Here is a 25853-nt window from a genome sequence, read left to right as displayed (position 1 = left end):
TCAAAGATGGTGAACATATCCTGATCAATGAAGTTTTGTGAGGAGGCTGTTATGGCTGCAGAATGAGGGCCAAGAGCACCTATTTGCGGTCTCTGTTCTAATCTTAATATTTGTTGACTCTCCTACTATATGCTTTATGGATAGTATAAAAAACACCTATATATGTGCACCAGCAGTAAATGAATATGATTTTGTTTTAAATAAGACAGTTACATATGATATCTGATTCCCTTTTTAAGCTCTCTAAATAGGACCAGGTTAAGTTCCGCAGTCCCCTGGACAGTATCTGAGAAGAGAATAATCGAAGCTGAGAGTTATAGCTCTATGACACCAACCAAGAATGCATTATCGGTCTTTTATATGCAGTCTATACTCTCTATAGAGGGAGACAGACGGCATATATACAGGGCTTAATGGGAGGCAGGTAGAAAGAAGTTCCTATCTCTGTATCTGAAATTTTATTTTTAAATTGCCCTTTTACATTTGCGCAAGTGTTTTTCACACTTAGTACTCTTAAGAACCTGCATAAAAAGGGTGATTTTCTTGAGCATATTATGTAATCGTAACTTGCTATAACTATGAGAATGTAAATACCAGACTCTTCTATTACACCTTTACCAAGAAAAACACATCAAAATGAACACAAGGAGAAATTCTAAAAATGAAGAAGTCTGGGATAGTATTATAGAGAGTCTTATGAATTTGGTATTTTTATTTTTTTTATGAATTTGGTATTTTTAAAACAAAACATTCTCATGGAAATTATAAACATTTGTTTTGGAAAAAAAAAAAATTAACCCAAGCACTCAACTACAATGCCAGCTACTATTTTATTAAGTGCTTCCTGTATGTAAGACACTGCACATGGTATATGATATGTGCAGACTTATTTAATCCTCACAATCACCTTATAAGGTACCATTATTCCATTTTTACCAACAGGAAAACGGAGGTTATGAGAGGCTCTTAACATGGTCACATTAACACAGCAGCTCAGGATTCAAACTCATGCCTGTTTTTACCTCTAAAGCCCATACTCTTTTCTCTGTCAGATACTGCTTGCATATCATAAAGATTTTCCTTATAACTCCCTTTTAAAGAAACAGATACTGCTTCTTTTAGAAATGCTTATACACACTTCAACACCAACACAAAAATACTTTCACTTGTTATACTAAAATGTATTTCTACTCCCTTCTATTAGACTATGTATCCTTCAAGAGAAGAAAATCATTTCTCTATATCTCCCCCAGTGCCTGGAAGCCATTTTTCAATACTCAATCTGTTGAAACAAATAAAATCTATAATTACCATTTTTTAAATGATCTTCAGTCTATATAAATACTTACAGCGGGTAAACAGCTTCATGAGTACAATGCACTGTGGTAACATAATCGGGACTCGGGTTGTAAAGCATTGTGTACCAATCAGAAAGCATCAGTACTCGACATGAACGGATATAAAGAACACCAACTGGATCACTCACAAGTAAGGTGATGACAGCTGCCATACTGCATTCGAATAATGCAGTGATGTGCTGGAAAAGTGCACTGGAACTAGTAAAACAAAAGAAGCACAATTACCAGAAAATTTTCAGTATTTCAATGGCTTTTAAGAAAACCTGTATGTTTCAAAATATGGATTCTAAAAGGAAATTTTAACTGATAAATCCCGAAACTAAACTATCCTCTAAATAGGTCAGAAAAGTCAAACATGAAAACCACTTGAGAAGAGTTTAACCTTCTGGACTAAAAAGGGATATGCATCTCGGATAATACTGTGCCAGTATTATCTAAAACGTATAGAAGAGCAGAAATTCAGGGCTTCCTTTATCTTTAGTGAGTTGCTGAACTGTTAAGAATGTCTTAGTTATCCTGTGCATCATTTTAAATTATCTTAAATATAAAAAGCACATAAAAGCTTATATGTAATATATATTAGTTATAAAGCATAATAATAAACATTATAAGCTCATCATCTAACCCAGTAACTAGAACATTAACAATCTATATTTACCTCTGTTCCCTCCTCATTCCCATTCCTGGCTCTCCCCAAAGAGGTAACCATTACACTAAGTTGTCTTTATCACTTTTTCTGAAGTTTTTATTCCAATTAGATTATGTTTCAAAGCCACTCTGTCTAGTTTTGCTTATTTTTTTTTTTTAAAGATTTATTTGAAAGACAGGGAGAGCACACATGCACATGTGAGCGGGGCGGCAAAGAGAATCTCAAGCAGACTCCCTACTAAGCACGGAGCTGGACATGGGGTTCAATCTCACGACCCTGAGATCATGACCTGAGCTGAAATCAAGAATTGGGACATTTAACTGAGCCACCCAGGTGCCCCAAGTTATGCTAATTTTTAAGCACTATAAAGTGATACTCGTCTTGAGATTTTTTTTTCCCATTCAAAATTACATTTCTAAGATTCATCCATGGCCTTGCTTGTAGCTGAAGTTCAGTCATTTTCACTGCCGTATAATATTCTACTGTGTGCCCATTCCATCGTTTATCCATTTGCTTTTTTAGCTAAGTATGTTGCCAATGTCTTCCTCTCAGTTTATAGGCTGAATTTTCACTTTCTTGTGGTATCTATGAACAGATGTTCTAAATTTTAATATAATTCATCAATTTTTAAATTTCTGGTTAGCATTTTAATGTTCTGAGGAATCCTTACTCTGAGAAAAATATTAACCTATGTTTTCTTCTAAAAGTTTTAAGGTTTTGATTTCACATTTAAATCTTTCACTCACCTAGAATGGATTAGGTAGGTGTGACTAGACTTTCCCACTTGGGTACCCCAACTGTCCCAGCAGCAGCACATTACTGAGTAGCTTACTGTCCCTCCTACCCCCCACCCCGCCCAAACTGCCAGGCCACTTCTGCCATCCAAGTTTCATAGATAACTGGTCTGTTGGTAGGTTCTGTATTTTATTCCTGGGTCCATTTTTATCCCTGAGACAAGAGAATATGACAATGATTCTTGATATTACTACATTCTTCTACTTCTTCAGTGGTCTTGGCCATTCTTGGGCCTTTGCACTTCCATATAGATTTTAGAATTAGCTTGTCATGTTCCACAATATGAATCCAATGTAGCTACCTTGGTCTTCGCTATCTCACAATACCATGGTACTATATATGAAATATAGGGAGATAACTGATCCTATATATTTATCTTCCAGCCAGCCTCTCTAGTAAACGCTCTTATTACTTCTATTACCTAGTCTACAGATGCTTTTGAGCTTTCTTTCGGAACAATGTTTCAGTTATCTATCACTGCATAGCAAACGACCCCAAAACTTAGTGGCCTGAAACCACCACCACTGATTATTTCTCACTAGTCTGTGGTTTGACTGGGCTCAGCTGATCAGTCCTTTCTGTTCCATGGATACCAATCTGGGATGCAGTCATCTAGAGGCTTGACTGGGCGGTTGTGTTCAAAATGACTAACCTGGACGGCTGGAGTAGATGTCAGCTGTCGGCACAAAGGGGGCTGCTGGCCAGAGCACCATGTGGTCTCTTATTTTCGGTGTTCTGCAGTTTAATTTTAATGTGAACAGGTATGAATTTCTTCTTATTTATTCTGCTTGGAATGTGTTTTGCTTCCCCAGGAGCAATTCTGCAAATCTGTTTTTCACTATGTCTGTAGAACCCGAAGCTAATATATCTTTAATTATTGGCTCTCCTTCCTTTTCTCTTTTTCTGAAGACTCTGATTAGAAACTATGCACAAAGAGTTAACAAAACTTTTCCTCCGTACATGAGACTCTTTCAGTTAACTCTAGCTTGGTTCCTCTGGAAGCCTGATAAGTATAAAATGTCAACTTTATTGCCAGGTAACATTGCTTAGGATACGAACACCCCCTTGATTGGTAAACTGTATCTGGACTGGGGAGAACTATAAATAAGCAATAAATATCTGATGGGGACACCATGGTCCGGCTTTCTTGAGTTCAGTGATTCCTGTAATTGGCATGTCCCTTGCAGGACTCTGGAAGCTATCCTTACGGAGAAAGAATGGCTCCTTTAGGGTGTAAGACCTTAAGCCTGGACTCCCACACCCATTCAGTGTGGATTTTACCTTCCTGCAGCTGAACTCAACTGCTTCAAAAGCTGGTGCTGCCCTGCAGGCAAGCTGTGCTCTTCTGGGCAGACCAGTGCTCGGTATGACCTATGGTAGTCTCTGAAGTCTGAATGTCTAACTGAACCTAGGTAGCATTCCCAGCAGGAATCAGAGACACACATTACAGCTTCTCATTCTGTGCTCCATTGCTCTTAATATATTTCATATTTTCTATCTCCTTTTCTCTCAGCATTGCATTATTTCTTCAGATACATGTAATTCCTAATTCACTAATTCTGTCTTCAACTGTTTAATCTGATCTACCATTTTTTTAAATTTCATTTCTAGACGTTCCTTTGTTTTTTAAACCCATCTGTTCATTCCCAATAATGTCTTGTTGACTCTTGGAGGTCTTTAGGACTGCATCCTTTATTTCTTTAAGCACTATAAAGGTAGCAGTTTTGTACTGTGTAGCTGAAAGTCCATATTCTGCAGTCCTTTGGAAGTATAACTACAGTGTTGGTTACGTCTACCCACTCTCGGTCATGGTGTTGATTTTATTTGGTTCTCACAGAGTATGAGGTCATTAACAGATATTAATGAGTAAGATTTTTATGGGCCTAAACTGAGAATGGGAGAAGCTTTCCAGCAAAAAGGATCTGCTGCTTTTGTCAGCAGCCATGCCCGCCACTACCTTGGGCTTCAGCCTCTTGAGAGTCTAGGCTTCACGCCGGCTGCCTCAGATTCAGCACCCGCTGCTGTCAGCAATTAACCACAGGCAATGCTCCCATTCCTGCTGTCTGCTCTGTCACTCTGGCCCCACCTTAGGGTGGGCTTGTTTTCTAAAAATGAATTCTTGGAGATCTCCCCTGCCTCCAGTGAGACCAGCGAGGTCTTAAATAGTATGTCTTTTCCAAACTTATTTCCTGCAGGAGGGTCACTTGGAGCTCCTAATTAGCTCATATTGTTGGAAAAACTCCTGCATGATTTTAGAGAGATGGAAATAGTGAATACGCGAACATTTACCATTTCATATAATCTAATGTTTTGCTTCCTTATAGAATTCATATTTTTAGAAACATCCCAACCTCATCATTTCTTGCTATTACTTTAGTAACCTTACTCGTCTCTTCTCATCATGCTCCCTTTCAATCTGTCTGCAGCCAACCACACGATCTTTACAAAACAAAATCGGATTCTAAAACTCCCCTTCGTAGACTACTCAACGAGTCCCGTCTTGTGTTTCAGGAAAAGTACTCCTTACCAGCATTATTTTCCACACCTCCTGGCCAGGCTACATTTCTTTCCTCCTCACGCCTCCACACATGTGGGCATGCTTCTCTCACCTCTCCGGCAAGCTGTGTATCCTTCAAGATCAGCTCTGGAGTTATCCCCAGGGCTTACAAAGATTTCCTAAGACTCTTGTAGTGCCAAATCTCCTTATATCCTGGTCTCATTTAGTCTCTATTTCTCACAGGACCCTCAGCTCTCATTTCTTGATTATACTGTGCGCTTTTTTGCCTCTATACTTTTGCACATTTTTTTCCTGCTGATAGACTTTTTCTTCAATTCCTATCAAAATCTATTCACTTTTCAAAGTCCAGCTTAAAGTCAGTTTTTTCTTGTGACACCACCCTATTCTGAGAAGGCAAAATTAACTTCTTTCTCCTTCTTGCCAGCCTATTACAGAACCTCACAAATATTGTGATGGCTTGTCTATCTCATCCACTGGACCGTGAGCATCCACGTTTCAGTCATCTCTGAATCTTGCAACCCAGCACAGCATCTGGCACACTGCAAACATCCCTAATGATTGCTGAATACATTCTAAAATTTATAAATTATATAAAAACAAATCACATAAGCACAGCTTCTGACCATACTGCATAAAAATATGTAATTCTGCTTATCTTCGCCCTGACCTTAAAAAAAAACAAATTTAATACTAAACTCTGGGGAAAGCAAGAGTACCAGAAAGGAGAGGTTTTTTGTTTTTTTGTTTTTTTAGGTTTTATTTATTTATTTGACAGAGAGAGCACAAGCAGAGGGGAATGGCAGGCAGAGGCCGAGGGAGAAGCAGGCTCCCCACTGAGCAGGGAGCCTGATGTGGGACTCGGTCCCAGGACCCCGGGATCATGACCTGAGCTGAAGGCAGTCGCTTAGCCAACCAAGCCACCGAGGCACCCAGAAAGGAAAGTTTTGATGAGAGTCTGGCCCATGCATTCTCAATAGGTGACTTACTCCTAAGAGGGCAAAAATTGGTTCTTGGGGAGAAAATAATCTTACATTTGTTATACATAGCACATAGATACACACACAACATAAACAAGCAGTATATTTATGATATTAAAATTTCATGGGGGGAGGTGGAATTAGAAAAACAGTATCTAAAAAGGCTCCTTATTTAAGGAAGTGACAATGAATAAAAGGTTGAGAAACACTGGTCTAGCCTCAGACAGCTACGCCTATACTTCCTTGATTGTAAGGACATCATCTCAGGAAAATTCAAGAGATGGCTCTTGTGTTCTTTGCTGCCAATTTCCTAGGCAAAGCACACCTAAGTTATGCAAAATCCTTCTTTTTAAACCCACCTGCTTTCCTGCCTGAGAACTAATCACTCCTTTGCTCTACCCTCAAACCAAACCCCACCCTCTGCTCCAAGACTGCCCCTCAAAACATATCTGATGTTTTAATTCAAATGCATTTGGGGAGGTACATCTCTATACCCCCATCTTTCTCTGCTTATGGCTGAGAAGTTCCAACCAACTAGCTGAGCAATTATTCCACTTTGGCTTTCAGTTTATCACGTCTCCTTTCTTGCCCTCATCTCTCATCATTCTATAACAGAAATTAAAAGATGAGAGCTACTTTTTAAAAAACCTTTTTACGGATCCATCTGAAAAAGAACAATGGCTTTTCCAATATAAATAATCAGCCTGGATTTATTAGGTGGGATCCAGAAAACTACTATTTCCATCAGCCCATCCTTTCCATTCCCATTCACACTACTGGAATCTGGCCATCCCTACTTCTTGGAAACAGCCTTCTAAGATGCCGCACCTCTCACCTACCCTCTATAGAGGTTACCTTCCTAAAATTACACAGCCAGTGATGCTTTTTTTTTTTAAAGATTTTATTTATTTATTTGACAGAGAGAGAGATAGCAAGAGCAGGAACACAAGCAGGGGGAGTGGGAGAGGGAGAAGCAGGCTTCCGCAGAGCAGGGAGCCCGATGCGGGGCTTGATCCCAGGACTCTGGGATCATGACATGAGCCGAAGGCAGACGCTTAATTGACTGAACCACCCAGGCGCCCGTGATGCTACTTCTTTAAGCCAAAACCTTCACCAATAAATCATGCACTCAGCAAATACTAAATGAGCATCTGCTGCATGCCGGCTGCCGTGCTGGTCTCTGGAGAGTCCATGGAGAGCAGAGGTGGCCACTGCCCTCACGGACTTCTAGTCGGGAGATCGGAGCAAACTAACCTAACTATAAATTGTGCTGAGTGCTAACTACAAACCCAAAACAATAAAATGAAGAATGCTATTAAAAAAGAAAAATGAGGGGGGAAGACCTACTTTAAATTGGGTCAGGGAAGGCCTCTACAACTAGATGTGATTTATACTGAAATCTGAAGGAAAAGGACAGCTAGGTAAAAAGTTGCAGTCAGAGGAACAAGAGAGCATCTGAGGCAGAGAAGAGCTGGGGAAAGGGAAAGGACCTAAGGCTGGAAAGATGCTGAGAAGTTAGAGGAACTAAAAGCCAGTAGGGCTGAAATGTACTAATGTGGCTCCTCATTCTCAGTATAAACTTCACATCCTCATCAAGAACCTTCACATTCCGGGGGCACCTGGGTGGCTCAGTCGGTTAGGAGACTGACTTGTATTCAGCTCAAGTCATGATCTCAGGGTCCTGAGACGGAGCCCCACATCAAGCTCCATGCTCAGTGCGGAGTCTGCTTGTCCCTCTCCCTCTGCTCCTCCCCCTGCTTGCGTGATTGCGCTCTCTTTCTCACAAACCAACCAACCTTCACATTTTGGTCTCAACCTACTTTTCCCACTCTCCTGTTTATTACCTTTCTTTGATGTGCAATCCACACTCTGACCACCCCAGACTACTTCCAGTCCCACCTAAAACACAGCACACATTTTATACCTCCATGCCACTGTTCATGCTGTTTCCTCTGCCTAAAATGTTTTTTTGAAGTCTTTCAGATCACATCAGGCACAATTTATCTCTTCTATTCTTTGTCATTCTAGGGCATTTTGCTCATAGTGCTTTAAGATTTATTTATTTGAGAAAGAGAGAGAGCCCAAGCGTGAGCAAGTGCAAGCTGGGGGAGGGGAGGAGGGAGAGAGAGAATCTCAAACAGATTCTCCACTGAGCACGGAGAGCCTACACGGGACTGGACCCCATGACCCTGAGATCATGACCTGAGCCAAAACCAAGAGTCAGACACCTAACCCACTGAGCCACCAGGCACCCCTCATAACACTTTTATACACTTGTTTATACACTTCTAAAACTGATTTATAATTAGCTGTATACACATTCGTCTTCTCTACAAGATTACAAGTATAAACCACATCAGTTATTTCTGTACCTCCTCCCCTGATCTTCTAAACATAAAACACAGGGCTCAATAAATGCTTGTTGGTTTAATGTTTTAGTATCAGTTTTCATAGTTAGGTTGCAGCTATATCATTTTGACTACATTATACCAGGTTACTAGTATTAAATCAAATCATGAAGTATTTGTTCTACAGCAGTATAGTTTGTAATCATAACCAATTCTTTGTAGAAAACCCCTAAAGATTGTAATTGAGAAATGAAAAAAAATTCCTTCAAGATCATTTAGAGTAAAACAAAAGCTATTTCCCTTTATATTACTGAGGCATACCCTATCCTTAAGTTTTCTTGCCACAAAGTCATCAGAGTATAAAGCAAAAACAGGTTCACTACAAGTACAATTAGTAAGGTCTTCTAAATGATCATTATTCCAACATCAGTCCATCCAGATGCATTCACAAAAAGTGCTAACCTCTTTTTCCCCGAGTACCATTCGATGAAGAACCAATGTAAGACAAGAGGAAGCATAGCCATAAACCCAAGATACAGCCAATCGTAAAGTTCTGGGGACTCTGCGCACGGCTGACAGTACTTCTGCGCATTTGTCCTCTGTCCTCTTGGACACACCTAGAATATAAAAACAGCGTTTTATGTACAGATATTATTTTAGAACATTAATATCCCAAAGCCATTCTATAAAGACATACCGTTTCAGTTTAGATATGTGCACGTGTGCATCTTTTAGAAATAGAAGAAAGCGCACATGTAAAATAAATAAAATAAAAATAAAATAAATCTACACTGGTGTTTGGCGTACCTGTATAACACTCTTTTAAAAGATTCCTTTTGCTAAGTTACAAATTGATGACTAACATTAAATGATAAACTCAGTTAATAACACCATATAAAAATTAGAGAAAAGTTCTGAGTTTTAATGTTAACTTACTGCCCCAGTCACTGCACTATAGCATTAATAATTAAAAATTATCAAATTATAAAATGTTTTAAAAAATACTTAACTGTGACTGTCAAGAAAAATGTATTACAATCAATACAACAACACAGACAAGAATTTTATTAATGCCTCATATTTTTATAAATTGAGTATACTGAAGAAAAAAGATATTCTACATGTGAAAATATTTCAAAAGCAAAAAGATTTTAGCAATGAAATAGCATACACATGTTAATTAAGACTTACCCCACATTCTCCGTATATTTCAGTTGAGCCATTTTTAAATAATAGGGTCTTCCCACAGTAAAGTCCAAGGCATGCTGGTTGAATATCGACAGCTTTTTAAAAACAAATGCCAGTAAAGTAACATCTTTTGTGATTATAAAAAATAATGTAATAACAGTGGAAGCACTTGGCAGAAATATCTCAACACAGTTGTTAAAAAGGATACGTATTAGACAAAAGTCTCGATGCACTTATTTTTAAACTTAAATTTCCCCTTTTACACTATGCCACTGCAGAAAGTTATACCGAAATCTTGTTGTTAATGCCATTCCTTATTGGTTAAGACCCATCAACTAGCAAAGTGGGATCTATCCCCAGAATTCAAAGCTTAACCTGGTATGTCTCCAATGGCTCCAGCAGCTAGTCCCCCTTGATTAGATGGTCTAGACTTTTGCATTTCCATTTTTTAATTAGAAAACTAATAGAGGATCACCACCCCTATTTTGCCCAGTCAGAACATTAAGTGTGCACACATACAACACACAGAGACACACACACACAAAATATCACCTTCGTTCATAATAGAACACATTTTAATACCAGAAAAGCAATAATTTCAAAATAAAGGGCAGGCCTTTAAAGTAAATAAATTCACCTTTAGAAAAAGATTACTCCATTGTCCTAAATTTTGTCATTTTTGTTGAGGACAGGGGAAAATTTCATCAACGCTGTCAGTGGGCCTCTGACCAATATTTGGGAACTAAGAATCAACCCCCTGCTCTCAAGGCTTGGGCAAAATAAAAAGGAGCTTTCTTCACAAAAAAACCTCAGTGCCTGCAGATTGTCTTTGACCTCATCAAGAAGTTATTAAAGGAGTTTGTTGTTTTTTTTCATCAGAGACATCTGATTTTCCTTCGTTCATTGATTCACTTATTCAATAAACGTGCATTAAGTGTCAGATTCCCTGGTTAGGAACTTCTAAAGATCCACAGAGCAACGTAACAAGAGTCCCTGCCCTCAAAGAACCTAAATCCAAAATGTGGTCAAATGTGAATTAATTTGGAAAATTATGCATTTTATGACTATTGTAGGGGTCAAGGGGCAGGCTCCCAAAATGTGCCACTTTGGCATATTATTTTAAATAAAAGTTACTTAAGAAACAACAGGGGCAAGGACACTCAGACCTCCTCTGTCCCCTTGAAAACAGTAAAAAGACATCCTTATTACCAGTGATATGACTTTAAAGTCAAAAAAGCTGCAAAAATAAACCCTGTTACTTTTTTGCTAATCTTAGCCCAAACACCTATTTTCCTTTTCCTGTAAATTCCTCACAAATTTATTGCTTCTTTGTCAATAATGTATAAAGAACTGCCTCCATTGGTCATTTCTTTAAGTCTTAGTTTCATAATTGGGCCTCCACGCACACATAATAAAACTTGGTGGGTTTTTTTTCTGTTAATCTGTCTCATGTGAACTTAATTTTTAGTCCAGCTGGAAGACCCTAAAAGTAGAGAATTTTTCCTTCCTTTCACTATTCTTGAATAATTTCCCTAATTCTTCATGAATTCACAATAGAGACTTTGTCTACAATGCCCTTTCTCCTTTCAAATTCAAGTACTTTTGATTTCTTTCTCCTTGTGCTGCTGAGAAACAATACAAAGAGCACTGACTAAAATGTTTCGTTTAATATTTTCACTTTTACCAAATTTCTGTACTTTTAAAATCCATGGGTTTCTTTACCTTATTTGGCATATACTTTTTAATCAATTGTAATCAGTATGTCCTAAACTACTAACAGACAAAAATGAACTGTTTCAGTGTTTTTGAGAAGACAGAAGTGAAAGAATTGGAGGCTTCTTCCACATGGATTTTGCATCTAGTAGGTGTTTAATAAATACATCTGAATGTAAATAATCTAAAGTTCTCAAAACCCAAGGCCTGAAAATCACCAAACTGAAAGCAACAGCTCATCACCGACCAAACAAAACCAAGGCTCCCCGTGTCCGTTCAATTTCCCCTCCCATTTCCCTTTACTGGAGGGTGGCTAACATTTTAAGACTTTTTTTTTTTTTTTTTTGCAACGGTCTTACCCTTTGTGAAGGGCCCTATAAACAACGTCTGATGCAACAGCGGGCGACTTCAGCAGCAATTAGCTTCCGCCCCCTTTCCTGTTTGTTGGCACTTACTGACGCCCGCTGTTTCAATTGTTGAAGTCTACCCTCACGAATGCTAAACAAAGGGACTAAAACAAAGGGACTGAAGTGACCTCTCGAACACAACCAAGGCCTGGTCTTTTGCCCTGGCACACACAGCCCGCCTCTCCTCTACGGCGTGTCTCCTCTGCAGCCCAAGGGGGCCGAGACCACCCCGACCCCGGGAGGAGGGCCCGCCCGAGGCGGTGCGAGCCAGAGGCAAGGATGCGCCGCTCACCGGAGGCCGCCCCCCGGGGCACAGCCCAAAGCCGCCAGCGTGGGGAAGAAGCAGGGACTAAGACAAGCGGTTTCCGCGACCTCGGCCACCACTCACCCATTGGCCGCTTGCAGGTTTCCCTGAAGAAGCTCCGGGATCAGCCGCCGGCAGCGCCCGGACATCCGGGCCACAGCCGGCTCGGCGGCTCCGCCTCCTGGTAACCCGGGCGACCACCCGAAGCCCCACCCCCTCGCCCTTCTTGGTCTCTGCTCGGAGGCCCCGCCCCTGAGGCGGCCGCAAGTCCTGCAGCTCTCCTGCGGAGTAGGCGCGTGGGCTGGAGGCTCGAAAAGCGCACCGCGGGGATGTGGTCGCGTTCCCGGACGCAGGCGATGGAGAGGGCGCTGGCGCTGCCGCGGCTGCCCCCGCACGACCCGGGGACTCCGGCGCTGTCGGTGGTGGACATGCACACGGGCGGCGAGCCCCTGCGCATCGTGGTGGCGGGGTGTCCGGAAGTGGTCGGCCCCACGCTGCTGGCCAAGCGGCGCTACATGCGCCAGCACCTTGACCACCTGCGACGAAGGCTCATGTTCGAGCCTCGGGGGCACCGGGACATGTACGGGGCTGTGTTGGTGCCTAGCGAGTTGCCGGACGCGCACCTGGGCGTCCTGTTCCTGCACAACGAGGGCTACAGCTCCATGTGCGGCCATGCAGTGCTGGCGCTGGGCCGCTTCGCCCTCGACTTCGGACTGGTACTCGCACCGCCGGCCGGCGCCCGCGAGGCGCGCGTCAACATCCACTGCCCGTGCGGGCTGGTGGCCGCCTTCGTGGAATGCGAGGGCGGCCGCAGTCGCGGCCCGGTGCGCTTCCACAGCGTCCCAGCCTTCGCGCTGGCCACAGGTAAATGGCGAGACCCTCCCAGGTCGGGGAAGCAACTAACTACACTAACCGTCTCTCTGGCCTGGAACTCACGCAGTGCAGTTAACCCACCCACGAGCCTTTGCGATTAATAAAAAGATAAAATCAATGCAAATGTGTGTTAGCATCTTAGCCTTGCAGATTTGTGCCGTGCATGCAGTTCGATTATCCCGCAGATTTCGTCTTGGTCTTGAGAGAGCCTTGAGGAGTACAGAATTTCGTGTCTCCCTTACTCAGCGCCTCATTCCCCACTGTCAGGCATTCCTAGAGATTTCACAGTTGGGTGAGTCTGAGGAAGGAAAGAGCAAAGAACAGCCGATGTACCAGGGTTCGTTGGCTGATTCAGAATACACCTACGAGGCGTTGCCCCCTGACAAGTTACTAAGCCCTGTCCTGTTTTTCTCACCTGTAAAAAGTGCCTTCCCCACTTCTTTGGGAAATAATTAAGAATGAACGAACTAAGCAGTTTCTAAACCCGGAAGATACAGATGTTGCTGCTCTTATTCTTTAAGAACAGGAACCGACATTGTGTGAGTCCAAATCCTGACAACCCCTTTAAGCTGCGCAACCTTAATCAAATTCCTAACCTCTCTGTGCCTATATTTTTTCATTTGTTATCTCACTGAGTTTTTGGTGAGGATTAAATGATAGTATGCAAAGCACTCAGAAATTTTAAAAATATATTTCTAGAGACAGAAAGACTGTAGGTATAACACCCAGTGCTCATCACAAGTGCCTCCTTAATACCCATCACCCGTATAGTCTATCCCCCCACCTCCCCTCCAGCAACCCTCAGTGTGTCCTCTATCATTAAGAGTCTCGTATGGTTTGCCTCCCTTTTTTTTTCTTTCCCCTATGTTCATGTTTTGTTTTTTAAATTCCACATGAGTGAAATCATAGTGTTTTTCTCTGATTTTGCTTAGCATAATACACTCTAGGTCCATCCACATTGTTGCAAATGGCAAGATTTCATTCTTTTTGATGGCTGAGTAATATTCCATTATATACGTACATATATACACATATGACATCTTTATACATTCACCAGTTGATGGACATTTGGGTTCTTTCCATAATTTGGCTATTGTTGATAATGCTGCTATAAATGCTGCATTGTATTAGATCTTGATCTTTCTTGAGGATTTGGATTCTAGCTTAGCCTAATTATGAATGAAACAGTAATAGCCCAGGCATTTGTCAGTCTTAGAGCAACCTCAGGCAGCTGAAACACACAGGCTGATGAAGAATTCCCCTGGAGGAACTGATGGCACTTTGCCCTCTAGGAGAGAACAGTGTCATATCCGGATTGGGAGGGCACTTGAGATAGACAGGAATTTGGTTAGGTTGCATCTCGAAAATCTGAGCAGTTAAAATAGTTTAGCTATCCAGTTTCTCCTTAGGCAACCCCAGCAGCAGATTGGAAGTGCTCTAGATTTGTGGGAAATGACAGCTAGCCGCAGGATCACCAACGACATCATAGCTCAGGGCTGGTTGGGTCAGGGCAGCCAATCTGTAAGCAGAGTTCCCAAGAGCAGGGCTGTGTGACTATACAATAATCAGTGGGCTGTAATGGTCACTTTGAGTCATAAAAAAGATCCTGGGGCACCTGGGTGGCTCAGTCTTTGGGTGTCTGCCTTCGGCTCAGGTCATGATCCCAGGGTCCTGGGATCGAGCCCCGCATTGGGCTCCCTGCTCCATGGGAAGCCTGCTTCTCCCTCTCCCACTCCCCCAGCTTGTGTTCCTGCTCTCGCGCTCTCTCTCTCTGTCACATAAATAAATAAAATCTTTTAAAAAAGGGTGCCTGGGTGGCTCGGGTTGGTTAAGCAACTGCCTTCGGCTCAGGTCATGATCCTGGAGTCCCGGGATCGAGTCCCGCATCAGGCTCCCTGCTCAGTGGGGAGTCCGCTTCTCCCTCTCCCGCTTTCCCCCCTTGTGTACTCTCTCTCTCTCATTCTCTCTCAAATAAATAAAATCTTTTAAAAAAAAGGAGTCCCTCCATTAAAAAATAAAAAGAGCCTAAATTCTCTACTTTGAAAAATGCTAAAACAGTGGACTGACAAGTGTTCAATATCACTGCTCTGTCCCATCTCCATCTTGATGACCTTGCAAAAGATTCCACACCTCAAGGTCATCATCTGCAAAATGAAGATGACAACAGTACCCACCCACCTCAGAAGATTGCTGAGTTTATTTCCATTCCACTCTGCTAAAATGAAAACTGTGTTTTATTACTGTATTCAAGTGCTAGAACAATTTGTTGAATGAGTAAGTGAATGAATGAAACTGGGAGAAGAATATGGTGATTAGCAAATGTAAATATCCTATTAAAAACCCTATTCCCTTTGGAAATTAAATTTTTGGCCTTACTATTAACATTAAGGTATTTCTGATTTGTGCCACACACTCCCCACACATTATCACATGGAATTCACACAGCAATCCTTTCGGGCGGGGACAGCAGTTCCATGTTACACATGAGGACACCAAAGCCACACTTAGCTTTCCAACTTCCATCTACTTCCTCATTCTCCTTTCATTAAGTCTGATTTTTATGTTGCACCAGCATCAAGATAAAGACATGTTTCACTCATAGTTGCTCTTAAGCTCCACAGGCATATTTTACTTTCTTGATTATAAACTTGCTCTGTTTTGACACATCATGTGTTAAAAGGGCTCTGTGGGCCAGCCTGGAACTGATAGCATACTGATTGGTATCTTTGTATGAGTCAGTGTGCAAACTCAGGCATATAAGCAATATTTTATTTTTCAGAATTTCTGAATTTGAGGCCCCATTCTGCCTTGTTGACTTGCCTAGCCTCATCTGTCTACATGCTGTCCCCTTTCCTGATACATGTGTAGCAAAGGTTTCTTTGAAGAGCCAAGGCTTTGGAGAGGAGGGCCTTTTAGTCATCAGCCTGCATGGTCAACCAGTGAAGCATCTTCTGCCCCTGGCCATGTGGCCCCTGTCCCTGCCTCTCCTCCTCTTTGCTACCTCTCTCACACCCTATAGCCTCCCTGTAGTGCTGTGGGGAAGTCAGCACAGGTCCTCTGCACTCCAGACCTGCCACTTCTTTTCTCGGTCCAGAGGAAATTTCTTTATTGACCAAGAGAAATATGGTGACCCTTCAGGCCAACACACCTCTTTCTCCCCAGATCTTAGGTTTCCATAAAACCTGCTTTCTCCCCTGCCATACATCTCCCCCAGAAGCAGTGATCACCAAGCCAGCTTGAACTGGGGAGGAGGAAAAGGAAAATGCAAGAAGGGGTAAAACAGTTTGAATATCCTAAAATATCATCTAGCCCCATTCCTTTGGAAATATGAATTTAGGATTTCAAACAACTGACCTTCAGGTGAAACTCTGGTTAAGTTGAGGACTTAGAATATTCAAAACCCAGATACAAAATGATACTGTAAACATCAGTGATTCCATATGGCTTTATTCTGAGTATTTGCCTGTAGGATGCTTTCATGAAATGAAAATACATAGATGAATGAGTATATATAACTTACATAGAAAAATCTTTTTTTCATTTTGTTTTGACATTATAGCTGAAGAAAGCCAATTTGTGAATAGGATCCAAAATCATATATTAAACGATTCCTAGTAGGGACGCCTGGGTGGCTCAGTAGGTTAATGTCTGGCTTCGGCTCAGGTCATGATCCCAGGGTTCTGGGATCAAGCCCTGCAAGGAACCTGCTTCTCCCTCTGCCTGCCGCTCCCCCTGCTTGTGCTCTCTCTTGCTTTCTCTCTCTGACAAATAAATAAATAAAATCTTTAAACAATTCCTAGTAGTAGTATGAGAGGGGACTTTCATTTTCCGCCCTTGTTTTCACACATTGATGTCCCAGGATTTCCCCTCTCTCTGCCTCTATGACGTTTTCTAGCAAAGATCCTCAAAGTAGTTAACAAAATAAGTTTATACAATTTAAGAAAAACATGGCATTAGATGTTCTAAAATTTATGCGAGTATCATTAAATTAAAAATAGATGCACTCAGCTAAACGCCTATTATTTTTTGATGCTTACTCATTTCAAAAATGCTTCATTCCTTTCTATGATAGGAAAATGTACCCCTCCACCAAAATATACATATTAAATATGCTCTGAATTGTACTGCCAAAATACTATTAAAAAACTTTTCTTTTTTTTTTTTTTTTTAAGATTTTACTTATTTGACAGAGAGAGAGACAGCAAGAGAGGGAACACAGCAGGGAAAGTGGGAGAGGGAGAAGCAGGCTTCCCGCAGAGCAGGGAGCCTTAAGTGGGGCTCCATCCCAGGACCCTGGGATCATGACCTGAGCTGAAGGCAGATGCTTAACGACTGAGCCACCCAGGCGCCCCAACAAACTTATTTTCAAACACATCTTTTTTAGATCTCTTAGTGGATGTTCCTGGTCATGGAAAGATGGTGGTAGACATTGCATATGGTGGAGCATTTTATGCATTTGTTAGTGCTGAAAAGTTCGCACTTGACGTTTGTTCCGCAAAGACAAGGGACCTTGTGGATGCAGCGAGTGCAGTGACGGAAGCAGTCAAAGCTCAGGTCAGTACAAACACTGCTTTCACCACATGTGCCCTCCTCTGCGGCATGGAGGGAATATAAATTACACGTCTACACAGACAGTTAAATATCTACATATTTAAATTATTAGTAGGACTAAAAATAAGGTACTGGTTACAATCTCGGGCTCTATAGCAAGACTATCTAGGAGTCCCAGTTTTGCCACTTGTAAGTTTTGCAACCTTGAATGAGTTACATAACCTTCCTGTTGTGCAATGGGAATTACAAAATACCTGTTTCATAGGGTGTTACAAGAATGAAGTAAGTCAAGGGGTGCCTGGGTGGCTCAGTCATTAAGCGTCTGCCTTCGGCTCAGGTCATGATCCCAGGGTCCTGGGATCGAGTCCCGCATTGGGCTCCCTGCTCCGCTGGAAGCCTGCTTCTCCCTCTCCCACTCCCCCTGCTTGTGTTCCCTCTCTTGCTGTGTCTATCTCTGTCAAATAAATAATAAAATCTTTAAAAAAAAAAAAGAATGAAGTAAGTCAATACGTTCAAAGGACTTAGAATAATGCTGACCTATAATAAATGATCAATAAGTAACTTATTAACTTTAATTATATACACACTAGTTTAATTTGTGGTTATTTACACATATAGAAAATGTATCAAACAATATTTTACTAATTTGAAAAGCATACTTTGCTATATGTGGTCATTCTGCAAAACTTGCAAATAATGAATGTCAGTTATAGCTCACAAAATAGATTTCATTAAATCTGTTCAGACTTTCTCTTATTTCACAGAGAACATTAATTCCTAATTAGTAAAATTTTCTTATATTGCTAAGAAGTTACTTAAGTAACTACTCAAGTAAGTCTAGTTTTGGCTTAGGGAAACTATTCTGATAAAATCAGTTTGGATAATAAATATGTCTAGAATATTCTTTCATTTCTAGCACAAGTCTGCCATTTTACATTGGGACCTGTAAATAAAACTCATATACAGTATTTGAATGTTTTAGCATATGAGAATTTAATCACTATTCTAAGTAAAAAATAACTTGTGAAAGATAGTGCCTAATATACTTGTACTAATAATTACTATGAGCCTATTTAACATACCTGAGACTTTAACATAATTTGTAACTTAAACAAGATGAAAATATATACTTTATTCCTGTTCTAAATTGTCATTTATCTAGGACTGTCAATACCAATAGCTAGAATTAGTTTATCATAGCAACTTCTGAGGTTCTGAATTTATATCAATTTTCTATTCACTAAGCAGCTTATAGTTTGAGCTAAAATTTCACATGAAATAACTTTATTTTTAATGAGATCAAGAGAAAAAGGCATAGTTTTCTTAAAAGGAGTAATTTTGAACTTCTCATTAAAGTGTAAACTTCTTACCAAGGTGCGAAGGGGTGGACTTCGAGCGGGGAGGGATTCTGAGAGAAATAGGAGAAAACCACGTATGAGATGACGATATATAGCATCATCTATTAGTGCTGAATCAGGCAGCAGAACTACTTTGTTAACCGCTGACCATTCACACTGCTGATGCAGATTTAGGGAAAGGCCATTTTGGTGGGGGCTGAAGTTAGTACACATTCATCCTCATTCATTTATTCTTTTTTTTTTTAAGTTTTTATTTAAATTCCAGTTAGTTAACACACAGTGTAATATTAGTTTCAGGTGTATTCCTTCTTTTAACAAACATTTACCAGAACTTAGTGAGTTGCACACGATGCTGTTAGATGCTAGAGACTCCAGGAAAGAACAAACCCGACTTCCAGGAGCTCAGTCTGGTGGGGGAAGAATACCATGAAGAGTGTGAGGTAATGATGCTGTGGTGGGGGTGTGGCATGGGGGCTTTCAGAGGATGCAGAACAAAGATCCAGCAGGAAGACCGCTTAAACTTGGCTTTCGATGGACTCTGGATTTTAAGAACCCAAATCTATTCACTTGCTTCAGATGACAGGTAAGTAGCAGTGGAATGTACTAATTGTAAGGATGCACATGGAAGTAAGATTATAGTTTGAGAGCTAACAGATGTCACAGAAAATGAGGAAAAGTTAACCTAGACCTCCCGAGAAGAGCAGGAAGCACTGCACACTTGGGCCTGACCTCGATTTACCACAGATGTGACTTAGCAACCATGCCAGTGCGTGCTTCTCTGAGTGTATGTGCTGCTTTTTGTAGTACCAGCTGACTTCATCCTTTACAGATTTTTTTTTTTATCCAACTGTTCTCTTACCCAATAGCTTCTGCATTCTTATAACTTTGGCTTGCTCAAAATTCTCTTTTGAGAGCTCAGTGAAGAAACTTACCTAACACCCAAATCAGGCCTCTTCAGTTTCCAAAGTAACACACTTACAAAGAAGCAACTAAGGGTGTCACTCATCCTCACAGCCTTCCCACAGCCTCTTCCAAGGCCTTGTTTCTGCCCATGGTATTAACTTCGGCTCTAGGTGTTCATTGTCTGGTTCTCCTACCTTATCCCCTTCAAGCTTCTCAGGGGGAGCACAGGACTGCCTTAGCCTGTCCTGTTGGAACAGCTGTGGCCAGTCTGAGGTCAGTGCTTCAAAGAGTGTGAGCGTTTGGTGTGTGTGTGTATAAAATAGCATTTGGAGTGTGTGTGTGTGTATGTGTGTGTGTGTGTGTGTATAAAATAGCGTTTGGAGTGTATGTGTATATATAATAGGACTGTTCCTTTAGTAGAGGCTATATGCAGGACAAATTCCTTAGAAAGGACTCAAAGTATGATAAGAATCCTAACTTCCAATGAAACTATGTTTATTCATCTAGACAAAGACATCATTTACTGCCTTGACCCAAAAGGTGTTTTAAAAATGACAGAGTGAAAAGTTATGACTCAGAGTACCCCATCTATATTATTTATAAAGATAAATTTGAATCAAAATATTTATTTTACGTGTAATCTTACATGACAACTTATATTACATGATAATTTTATTTGTCATTTGCAGTTTAAAATTAATCATCCTGAGAGTGAAGACCTTTCCTTTCTGTACGGAACTATATTAACAGATGGAAAAGACACTTATAGCGAGGAGCCAACCGCCAACATCTGCGTGTTTGCAGATGAACAGGTATTAAAACTGTAACGTTTGGCACAAAAGCCAGACAGTATGGAACTGGAACACGGTGAACACTCTTATCTTCATTTACTCTGGAACAGGTGGACAGAAGTCCTACTGGCTCAGGAGTGACGGCCCGAATTGCCTTACAGTACCACAAAGGGCTTCTAGAACTGAACCAGACCAGAGCCTTTAAAAGCAGTGCAACTGGCTCAGTACTCATGGGGAAGGCTGTGAGGGTGAGTGACACTGTTAGCGTCCTCTTTGTAAGTCTGTTACTTTGGAAACTGAAGAGGCCTGAGCTGAATGTTGGGTACGTTTCTTCACTCAGCTCTCGAAAGAGAATTTTAAAGCAGGCCTGTAAAAACTTCTGTTCAGCTAGGATATCGGTTCTCAAAGTGTGGTTTGGAACCCCTGGGGGTCCCCAAGGTCCTTTCCAAGGGTCCACAGGTTAAAACTTAGTATGCATTAACATTAAGATATTATTTGCTTTTCACTTTTATTGTCTCACGAATGTACCGTGGACTCTCTAGAGGCTACGCGATAGGTGATAAGCCAACCGACTGAATGCAGAAGCAGATACGAGAATCTAGCTGTCTTCTGTAAAACCAAACATTAAGGAGGTGTGCAAAAATGTAAAACACATGCCATTTTCCTCATTAAAATTGTTTTGTTTTGGCAAATTCAGTTATTTTCCCAAAATATGTTGTTTGGGTTAACATATAATGGGTTTATTATTTTTTACTTTTATTATTTTTTTAAAAATAATTTATTTATATGACAGAGAGAGAGACAGCGAGAGAGGGAACACAAGCAGGGGGAGTGGGAGAGGGAGAAGCAGGCTTCCCGCTGAGCTGGGAGCCCGATGCGGGGCTGGATCCCAGGACCCTGGGCTCATGACCTGAGCCGCAGGCAGATGCTTAATGACTAAGCCACCCAGGCGCCCCTGGTTTATTATTTTTTAATGAATTAATGAACAAATGCCTTTAATTCCCAATATAGTAAATATTAATAGATATAACCTACATAAACAAAAACTTTTAGATGCTCAAATCTTTTTATTTTATTTTATTTATTTATTTGCTAGGGAGAGAGAGAGAGAGAGAGAGCACAAGCTAGCGGGGAGAGGCAGAGGGAGAAGCAGGTTCCCCGCAGAGCAGGGAGCCCAATGCGGGACTCAATCCCAGGACCCTGGGATCATGACCTGAGCTGAAGGCAAATGCTTAATCAACTGAGCCACCCAGGAGCCCTTAGATGCTCAAATCTTAAGGCATAAAGGAGTCCTGAAACCAAAAAGGTCGAGAACCACTAACTTAGGGTTTGGATTTTTTTTGTTTTTATTCTATAGGAGAGTTTCATTTTTTATAATAGGATGTGAAAGTCCTGAAAAGTTGTGAAAAATAAAACTTTTGTAATAGAATCAAGTTTTAAATGTGCTAACAGAAATAAATAGTAAATTCTATTTACTAATAAATAGTAGTAAATGAAATCTACACTAAGTAAATTTAGTGAATGAATTTAGCAGATACATTTACTAAATGAATCTATTCATAGAGTCCTTTAACAAGACAAAAAAATCTATCCTAATATAGACTTTTATATCCTAATATAGCTTGAAGTTTGGTTTTTCTGAATATTGAATTTTCTTTTAAGTTAGGGATTCTTATTTAATATAGTGATCTTATGAGATACCAAACCATTTATGTCATATGTAAAAATTTGGAACACATTGTCTTCAAGTCTGAGATTGAAGATAAAATAATCTACAACATTTATTGGGTGCTTCACTGTATAGTTCCAAGCTAAGTACTTTATACATACCTTCTCGGGGCACCTGGGTAGCTCGGTCAGTTAAGTGTCCAACTCTTGATTTCAGCTCAGGTCATGATCTCAGGGTTGTGAGACTGAGCCCCACATTGGGCTCTGAGTTGGGCATGGAGCCTACTTAAGATTCCCTTTCACCCTCGCCCTCTCCCTCTGTGTGTGCGTCGCTGTTTCTAAAATAAATAAATAAATAAATACAGTAAAATAAAATAAATATATACATACCATTTTAATCCTCATAAGAATCTTGGCAGGTCAGCCCTGTTATTATCCTTTTTAAACAGATGATAAAATGGGGAATTAGGAGTTTAGGTAATTTGCCAGAGGTCCAACAGTTAGTGAATATCAGAGCCAGACTCTGAACGTGGTCCTCTCTGTGTAGACCCTACACTGTTAAGCACTACTATATTGTTATTAGACAAAGCAAGTTTTCAATGAGGCTTTTTATTACAGCAGCTTTATAAAAAGATAATGAAATTACTGTATCCTAATCTAATAACTGATATCTTATCATAAGATTTAGTTATTCTCATGTTTAAAAATTAAGAAATAAGGGGCAGTTGGGTGGCTCGGTTGGCTGAGTGTCCAACTCTTGGTTTCGGCTCAGGTCAGAATCCTGGGGTTCTGAGATCAAGCACCGCCCACCTATGCTCCATGCCCAGCAGGGCGTCTGCTTCTCTCCCTCTCCGTCTGCCCCTCCCCATTCATGCTCGCGCGCACGTGGGCGCGCAGTCTCTCTCTCTCTAACAAATAAATACACCTTAAAAAAATTAAGAAATAGGGGCACCTGGGTGGCTCAGTCGTTAAGTGTCTGCCTTCGGCTCAGGTCATGATCCCAGGGTCCTGGGATCGAGCCCTGCATCGGGCTCCCTGCTCCACAGGAAGCCTGCTTCTCCCTCTCCCACTCCCCCTGCTTGTGTTCCCTCTCTCGCTGTCTCTCTCTCTGTCAAATAAATAAATAAAATATTTTTAAAAATTTAAGAAGTAAAAAGGATACTCTGTAGTTAAGATTTGGAGTTATTTCTTTTATAGTTAATAATCATACTTGACAGGACATCTTAACTCTCACCACACACCTTCCCTCTCTGTCCGGACTCCTCCAAGCTCTCGGATGGTACCATCTCGGTCTCTTTCACTTCCATGTACGGGTCTCCAGCATTTCATCCTTAGTTTCCTTCTCTCTCTTTTTTTTTTTTTTTTTTTTAAGATTTTATTTATTTATTTCACAGAGAGAGATAGCGAGAGCAGGAACACAAGCAACGGGAGCGGGAGAGGGAGAAGCAGGCTTCCCAGCGAGCAGGGAGCCCGATGTGGGACTCGATCCCAGGACCCGGGGATCATGACCTGAGCCGAAGGCAGATGCTTAACGACTGAGCCACCCAGGCGCCCCTTTAGTTTCCTTCTCATCTCTTCTACATTTTGATGCCATGGGGCAATTTCACCAACTTTTGAGACTTCAACTCCCAGCCACCCACTGATGATGACTCCTGAACCTTCATCCCTCCCATGCCTACTGTGTGTGCCTCTCTCCTGAGTCTAACACTCGTACTCCCAATGTCTGCCAAACTCATCTTGAAATGACTGTCTCAGAGATATATCATCTCGTTAAAAAGCTCTTCCTTCCTCCCTAAATGTGCTCCTCCCATCTCATTCCCTATCTTGGTTAATGGGAGCCCCTGCTTTGCTCCCCAACTAGGAATGATGCTCACATTGAACTCATGCCTACTCCTCACCTCGCACGTACACCAGTCCCCAGGCCTGCCAATTCTATCTGCCAGGTGTCTCTGTTATGTTCTTCTCCATCCTCCCTAAAAACTGCCCTGGTGACTCTAGAGTTCATCAATGAATGAAGGTTACCTCTAAAGAAGTTTCTAGGTTTCTAGTTGCTTTCCTCTCTGACTTGTCCTCATTTTACAGCTAAAGTTACCTAAAACACAAATCTGATCATGTCACTCTCCTTGAAAACCTTCCATTACCTACAAGATTAAGCCTTGGGTTTTCTTTAAAAGGATAAAAATCAAGTGCTCGCTTCGGCAGCACATATACTAAAAGGATAAAAATCAAGAATATGACTCTAGGCCAGACACAACGTAAATGCGGTATTTTGATATTATATTCCTTTCATCTTTTCTCAGGAAGCAAAATGTGGGGATTTTAAAGCTGTTATAGTGGAAGTGTCTGGACAAGCCCATTACACAGGTACAGCAAGTTTTATAGTGGAAGATGACGACCCACTGAAGGATGGATTCCTTCTCAAGTGACTTCAGTACTTGTCAGGGTTTTCTCTGAATTATGTGGAAAACGATATCTAAATTGTACAACTTCCTTTCTTTCTTAAGTAGTATGCTGTAACTAAATATAATCATTATACCTCATATTTACACATGTAATTGGTATAAATGTCACCTATGTCTAACTTACAAAATGCTGAAAATTCAGAATATTTTTCTAGTTATTAACATATCAGGTAAAATTAATATCTTAGTCCTGTTACTTTTAAAATGTTACTCTATGCTACTTACTGTAATATTTTGTTTTAGATGTTCTTTGAATAATAGCTTGAATTGTAGCCCTCACAACAATGACTCTTACAAGTTCATTATTTTAGTCTTCCAGTTTTTGAGTAAGATAATGTCCTGTCTCTGAGCAGGATGTAAGGGAGATGGATTATTATAAGGTACTAAACACATAGCCTGGGAAGGACTGGGGTGGGTCAGCTTCTTGGAACAGATGTTATAGCTGTTACCAGGATGTTCTCTGTTGCTGCAAAGTCCAGCTGCTACTCCAAGGTAACTGAAGTGCCATAAGCTGATGTGAGAAGACCAATGAATAATCAGACTTCTGTTACATCTTTAAGGCATTTATAAAAGGGATTGTTGACTGCATTATAAACACAGTGGAAATCAATGAATTACTAGAGTAGGGTGAGTCTCCTGCACTACCAACTACATGCCAGGTAGATTTAAAGCCCGAAAGAAATGTTAACTATTAATTCTTGCTACTTAATTATCTGTGAACCTGTTAAAAATAGAATCTGGTCGGGGCACCTGGGTCGCTCAGTTGGTTAAGTGTCTGATTCTTGGTTTTGGCTCAGGTCATGATCTCATGGTTGTGAGATCGAGCCCTGAGTCAGGCTCAGCGTGGAGTCTGCTTGAGATTCTTTCTCCCTCTTTGCTCTTCCCTGCCCCTGTGCTCTCTCTTGCGCTCTCTTCCCTAAAATAAATAAATGAAATCTTTGAAAATAAATTAACAAAATAAAATTTGATCATTTTTCAGTCACTATAAAA

At 40.9% G+C, this 25853-nt stretch overlaps 2 protein-coding genes and 1 long non-coding RNA gene across 7 annotated transcripts in view; 1 reads left to right on the top strand and 2 right to left on the bottom strand.

The window, feature by feature from the left end:
* JKAMP (JNK1/MAPK8 associated membrane protein) overlaps positions 1 to 12479 on the bottom strand; it is a 26827-nt gene extending 14348 nt beyond the window's left edge. Inside the window, exons 1-4 of one of the 3 annotated variants that reach the window (XM_025869938.2) lie at positions 12342 to 12479; positions 9837 to 9928; positions 9108 to 9262; positions 1350 to 1556 (exon numbers count right to left, since the gene is read on the bottom strand). In XM_025869938.2, coding sequence (XP_025725723.1) covers positions 1350 to 1556; positions 9108 to 9262; positions 9837 to 9928; positions 12342 to 12345 — 458 coding nt within the window. In that variant the 5' untranslated portion in view covers positions 12346 to 12479. Of the gene's footprint in view, positions 1 to 1349; positions 1557 to 9107; positions 9263 to 9836; positions 9929 to 12245; positions 12267 to 12341 lie in introns of those variants that run through there. The other 2 variants (XM_025869939.2, XM_073895302.1) reach the window with 2 other exon arrangements.
* Positions 12446 to 25853, top strand: L3HYPDH (trans-L-3-hydroxyproline dehydratase). The gene is made up of 5 exons (XM_025869937.2): positions 12446 to 13121; positions 17515 to 17684; positions 20632 to 20754; positions 20844 to 20981; positions 24702 to 25853. Exons 1-5 carry the CDS (start codon positions 12587 to 12589, stop codon positions 24825 to 24827), a joined length of 1092 nt encoding a protein of 363 aa, XP_025725722.1. The 5' UTR covers positions 12446 to 12586; the 3' UTR covers positions 24828 to 25853.
* On the bottom strand, positions 16610 to 22738 carry LOC141373251 (uncharacterized). 3 transcript variants are annotated; one of them, XR_012379004.1, is made up of 4 exons: positions 22564 to 22738; positions 19366 to 19446; positions 19052 to 19089; positions 16610 to 16891 (listed from the first exon to the last, which is right to left on the bottom strand). It is a non-coding gene; the product is annotated as an uncharacterized lncRNA (long non-coding RNA). The 3 variants fall into 3 exon arrangements; XR_012379003.1 differs by having other exon boundaries at positions 19052 to 19446; XR_012379002.1 differs by lacking the exon at positions 16610 to 16891 and having other exon boundaries at positions 18824 to 19089.

Source organism: Callorhinus ursinus, unplaced genomic scaffold (genome assembly GCF_003265705.2).
Source record: "Callorhinus ursinus isolate GAN/ISIS: 27379988/994484 unplaced genomic scaffold, GSC_fseal_2.0 scaffold8, whole genome shotgun sequence".
NCBI classification, from domain to species: Eukaryota; Metazoa; Chordata; class Mammalia; order Carnivora; family Otariidae; genus Callorhinus; species Callorhinus ursinus.
Note: the sequence above shows the minus strand (reverse complement) of the source record. Positions and strands in the feature narration are given on the sequence as shown.

What these genes read in the sequence shown, in the direction of transcription:
- L3HYPDH (XM_025869937.2), top strand. Translation starts at nt 12,587, where the DNA reads ATGTGGTCGCGTTCCCGGACGCAGGCGATGGAGAGGGCGCTGGCGCTG. An exon ending in CGGAAGCAGTCAAAGCTCAG is followed by an intron (nt 17,685 to 20,631) that starts GTCAGTACAAAC and finishes TGTCATTTGCAG; the next exon opens with TTTAAAATTAATCATCCTGA. An exon ending in GCGTGTTTGCAGATGAACAG is followed by an intron (nt 20,755 to 20,843) that starts GTATTAAAACTG and finishes ACTCTGGAACAG; the next exon opens with GTGGACAGAAGTCCTACTGG.